This window comes from Cryptotermes secundus, unplaced genomic scaffold (assembly GCF_002891405.2).
Source record: "Cryptotermes secundus unplaced genomic scaffold, Csec_1.0 scaffold166, whole genome shotgun sequence".
Lineage (NCBI taxonomy): Eukaryota > Metazoa > Arthropoda > Insecta > Blattodea > Kalotermitidae > Cryptotermes > Cryptotermes secundus.
The window spans coordinates 554,533-560,293 of NW_019720562.1; the positions used below are offsets into that span (position 1 = coordinate 554,533).

The 5,761-nt window shown below is 37.5% G+C and overlaps 1 protein-coding gene across 3 annotated transcripts in view; it reads right to left on the reverse strand.

The window, feature by feature from the left end:
- Positions 1 to 1,992: 1,992 nt before the first annotated feature.
- The window catches only part of LOC111868390 (protein phosphatase 1H), a 37,565-nt gene continuing 33,796 nt past the window's right edge, over positions 1,993 to 5,761 (reverse strand). For all 3 annotated transcript variants that reach the window (XM_023859004.2, XM_023858976.2, XM_023858985.2), the window contains exons 7-8: positions 4,771 to 4,934; positions 1,993 to 3,367 (exon numbers count right to left, since the gene is read on the reverse strand). In XM_023859004.2, coding sequence (XP_023714772.1) covers positions 2,704 to 3,367; positions 4,771 to 4,934 — 828 coding nt within the window. In that variant the 3' untranslated portion in view covers positions 1,993 to 2,703. The remainder of the gene's footprint in view (positions 3,368 to 4,770; positions 4,935 to 5,761) is intronic.

Here is a 5,761-nt window from a genome sequence, read left to right on the forward strand (position 1 = left end):
TACATGTTTTGGTCCTAATGGGACCATCATCAGGCAGTAATTATGATCGAATAGCTTAAGTTATTTGAACTCCAAAATATGAATCCATATTTAGTGCAACACGTTCATATTACAAAATTAAGTCTAGATTAGAATATAGGAAATTACACCATTAAACTTCTCAATATTAAGATTATACAGAGTGTAAACAAATAAATGTTACAGTGCTCTGTGGTAGATAAATCGGTTCAATCTGATCATATTTTGTTAATGCACCCACGTCCTGAAACACTCTATTTATGCGTTAGGGCCCCTGAAATGTGATGCCCTTACGTATTACCTCTGTGGCTTACTGGTAACATTTACCTAACACATCTCTAAGAGACCTTACCCGAGCTGCTGGAAGTCTGTTGTGAAATGTGGTTCCAGCATGAGGGTGCCTCGGCAACTGCACTAATGTCATCCATGAGTATTTGGAAGAAACCCCTGGCAACAGATGGATTGGACATAGAGGCCCCCCACTCCCGACTTGACTCCATTGGATTTCTTTCTCTGGGGGTACATGTGTATGAGACGCCAGTGGAGACACAACATGATCTTGTGGTAAGAATTATAGTAGCAGCTGGAAGCATCTGGGAAATGCCGGGAGTCTTTCAAGGAGTTCAGCAATGGCCAAGCTGTGCAGAACATGTAATCAAGTCGGCAGCCGCCATTTTGAGCAACTTTTATAATGTAAAACAATGATAACATCCACTAAAATTTATGCATCCTCTCGGAAACTTTTGTGGCCTTTAGTGCCAAAAGGAAGTGTTTTCCAGACATGAGTGTATTAACAAAATATGATCAGATTGAACCCATCTATCTGCCACAGAGCATTGTAACATATATTTATTTACACCCTGTATACATAGAATTGTATTGAAACTGAATTAAAGATATATTAAAAGTATTAATGTATTAAAAATTTCTGCACGTGATGTTTATTGAAGGCGAATGTTATGTTGGTAAGATGTTATATTATGAAATAAGGACTTGGGAATGAAACTGAAAGTTATACAATTAAAACATATAGTATTAAAGTTATCAGAGCAACTGCTAAGATTTCCTCAGTGTTCACAGTTTTCGTGTTACATGAATAATTGTGGAAAGCCATGTTGTTGAGCATCTCTCAGGGTTGAAGTTGTTATGCCTTGGGTTATGCGGTAGTAAATGTATTATGGATATTATTACATGAGCTGTTACGATTTATTGATATTTGTGCAGTGTGTGTCATTGGGTAAAGATGTAAAAATTTTGCTATCGTTGATATATGTGTGCATCCTTTCTGTATGGGTGCTGTGTGTTGTAGCTCAGTTCAACGTGGACTACTTGGAATTGTTCTAATAATGTAATATTTTAGGTTTTAATTGTATAACTTTAAATTTCATTCCCAAGGCCTTATTTCATAACTTAACATCTTACCAACATAACATTCGCCTTCGATAAACATCACATGCACACATTTTTAATATATCTTTAATTCAAATGTAATAAAATTCTTTGTACATATACGATCTTAATTTTGAGAAAGTTAATATTGTAATTTTCTATATTCTAATCTAGACTTAATTTTGTAATATGAACATGTGGCACTAAATATGAATCCACATTTAGGAGTTCAAATAACTTCAGTTGTTTGATCATAATTACTGCCTGATGATGGTCCCATGAGGACCAAAACATGTAGGGGCAGGAAAATAAAAAAATTCAATCTGAGTATTGATTGACTGTATAAACACGTTTGTGTTGATGGTAACCTTACCCTGCCATTTAATATTGTAATGTGTTTGGAGTAGATACTTCCATGGTAATGCAATAACAGTTAGCCGTTGCGTAGACAATGCCGAAACAAAGAACGCATTCCCCCAGAGATGAACAACAGAAGGCCGTTGAGTAACAACAGATGGGACAAAACACATTACCAGTATATAAAGAGCTTTCCTGAAGCAACGGATTGCCGAACACGTGAGATCAAACCTTGGCAAATGGTGTCTTGTATCCGGTCCGCAGAACACCTATATAAGCTGACAACCACAGAGCTAATAAGCCTTCATACAACACAGTTGCGATCCAGCCATAGTCAGAGACAGTTGGAAGATAGCCACAGCAGAATGCAGTTGAAGTGATACTATTTGTATTTGAGTGTGCAAGAATTAACGTGTTCGCGAAATCCGAGGGCTGTGTGAAGTTACCTGTTGCGTGACATACCCAACACGTGACAATATTTACAAAACGGCCTTCCACTCTTTCAGAAAGTGACTAAATAATGAAACTAATGATCTCATTAAGGTTCGAGATTCCATAGGAAAGTAAGGCAGAGGTATGTCTGTGCGATAATAGAACCATTTAAAACAGTATGAAATTAGAGTAAGAATGATCAATCATTAGTTTTCATACGCGACACAAGCTTGGTGCTTCACCGTCCTATTTACTTACTCTAATACTTTCACATCCTAGATTCATTATGTGCCTCCACATTCAGATATAGACTCCAATGCATACTAATGTAACAAGTGTGATTTAAAAGTGTATAGCATATATGGAAATCACCCACAACGTGAAATTGTGAAAATTGAAGTCAACCTTTCTATCCACTCTTCCAATCTATATTTGTACAAAAAATTATAAACATATTTTTTCACCCCTAAAACAATTTCAAGTTCAAATACCTAGTAGTTTTCTTTTTCACTTATGTGTTAAAGTATTGGGTTTCTGTGACAGATCCTTTGGCTGACAAAATACATTTAATTCAGATGTGGTGTGGGTGTCTGTGCATGGCATTAAAGCATGGACTGATGCATAGTCTTCCTCCCCTTCTTTGCTGCTGGCAGACTTTTCTGATGAAGGAGGAGTACCTTTTACTTCAGCACCACAATTATAATGGGAAGACAAATTATCTCCTGATGAAGTATTCTCTATAACTAATACACTATTATCCTGACCCGATGCAAGGGCACATGTTTTATCATCAATTTTTAAAGCAATGTCAGCACTGTATAATGGAATGTTAGAGGCAGATGAGTCACCCAAACTATCGGGTAGTGAATCTCTGTTCACAGAATTCTCTATAGCTAAACCACTCATCACAGCTTTTCCTGTAGCTATTGGAGATGTCTTCAGTGACAGCTTTCCAAATCCTTCACTGGTTTCACAAGAAGTTTCATAAATCCCATGAATAGCTTCATATTCTTGTTTCCACTCTGTGTATTCTTCCTTATATGGTGCTAATGGAATAACAAACACAGAAATGTCATCAATTGTAGCAGCTTTACCATCAGCAGTTTTCCAGTTCTTCTCATACAGTTTCCCACGTGAATGCATGACAAGATCTTGAGCAGCAGATGTATACCTTAGAAAAACACCACATAAGTAATTAGAACCATGTTTACTACCCAGAAAAAAAAAAGCCGTAGCTTTAGTCCGCAAGCAAACGATACCGACAGAGTGACTGCTGCTTGTTGGCGAAGTTAGTGCCAACTTTAGTGGATAGAGGGTGTCACATGGTCAGCGCAACAAATCCCCATGGCCGTTAATCTCCATTTTCTAGACCGGAGCTGATATCTTTCCATTCAAGTAGCTCCTCAGTTATCCTCATGAGGCTGAGTGGACCACATTCCAGACCCACTACTTCTCAGAAAATCTGTTAGTGCCAGGAACCGAACCCGGGACCTATGGATCTGTAGCCAGGAACTCTGACCACTAGAGGCGGTCCATGTTTACTCCCCAGACAGACACATTAAAATACACTGTGTATAAAACTATCAAAATGGATCAACAGCTGCTTCAGAACTTTATCCCAAAGGCGTAAATATAGACAAATAAAAATAATAAATAAATGTAAAGTTGTTTATATACCATTTCATTAAGATGTATTGGGGAATGAAGATACATTTCACACATTTTTAATCTCAGCCCTAGATGGAAATGAGTGTTTAGCTTCATGCTCTAGACCCTTGGGGAAAGAGTCCCACAGACATTGGATAGACCCCACAGCTGATGTGGATGTGAAGAGGAAAATTCTGGCCTCTTGCACAAATAAAATCCTAGTTAATAAGCTCTTAACCAGTTACTTACTGGCTGATCTATCCCTGCTTATATAAATTTATCCTAACAGAACTGTCAATGGCTATCCTGGTCATACTGTTACACCAAGCATATAAGCAGAAATATGAAATGATGGCAAAAGCTAATCAGTTTGTCTAAAACTAACAAAAGCACATTTTCTTGGCCTGGATTTTTCTTAAAATAAACTGTACTGAAATAATGGAATTTTCTTGCTTACTATGACCAACATATGCATACAAAGCACACACAACACACCATACCACACCACAGGCATGCACAGATGCACACACACCCACCTTGTAGGCATTTTATTATCTTATTGTATATTTCCATTATGTAATATTTTACTATTTTATAAATATATATACATACTGACCTCTCAAAAGGAACCTAAACACTCTTGTTAAGCACTGTTCACAATCCTTAAACTATACTGAAAGAATGAACTTGCTTATTTATAATGAAAAGCACAATAGACCACTGTAGGTCGCGGTGCAAGGGCCAAGAAGGCCCATCCCTTATACATTCATTGTATTTATAACGATCATCTTATGAATTTATATTCCCACTGAGCAATGTTTGAAAATTGCGCAACTTCCACAGCTTTTTCATTTCTGGTCACAATCTACAGCCCAACAGTACTCAGTATGAGAACATCAGAATTATGGTCAGTTCAGTGTAACTTACCTATACTTCAAGCGGGACTTGTCATTAGCTGGAAAATGATCTAAACTTCTCTGCACAATTTCCACAGCTTTTTCATTGCTGGTCACATCCCACAGCCCATCAGTACCCATTATGAGAACATCAGAATCTTTTATTTCCTCTTCTTGGATGTCCAGAATTTGGACCTGAAATATGTTAGATAAATCAACCCACTCCACAAGTGTTTGAGGGTTAGTTAACATATACATTTCAAGTTATCCAAGTTCAATAATTTTTCGCTCTTTGGATGACAGGTGGTAATGCAGAGTACAATCTGATTTAATTAAGGTATAATAGGGTTTGTACAAGTGTAACCGTACCACTGCTATGCAACCTATTTACATGAAATTAATTTTATTAATTAGAAATTTTAATTGTTCACAATGAGATGCAATGAACAAGTGTAGTGAGACATAGGTCTATTCTTGCATGCAAGAGTTAGCGTCTTCCCACACGTGCAGCAGAAACAGGAAGACACCCCGTCGCCGGGTTCTTAGAAATTTGAAGTGAAAGTGTAACTATGAAATCTTTTGTGAATTCAATACTTGACAGCTTGTACATGCCATAACTTAAAATAGTGAAGTTTTAATGACCCAAGCCAAGCTTCACATTTGTCAAGATTCTGACAGGAAGTATGTCGGACCTCAGAAACCTAAACCCCTTGTAATCTTTAAATGGAGCGGAGGAATAGCTAATTAAGATACTCCTATTTTTTAAATGTGACCAATCACTAAAATTTAAGGGCGTGACAGAGCCGAGACGCTGATGAAACAAGGACTTGATGGTTCCAAGGGAAGTCAGTTGTCGAAGTCAGTCACACACCGGCCCTCGTAGAAATCAGACGTAAAAGTCACACACTGGCCCTTGAAGAAATCAGATGTAGAAGTTACATGCCGGATCTTGTAGAAACAAGAAGTAAAAGTATACTGGTGTTAGTCAGTTGTACAGTATTAAGAAGTGACTTAACAAGTGT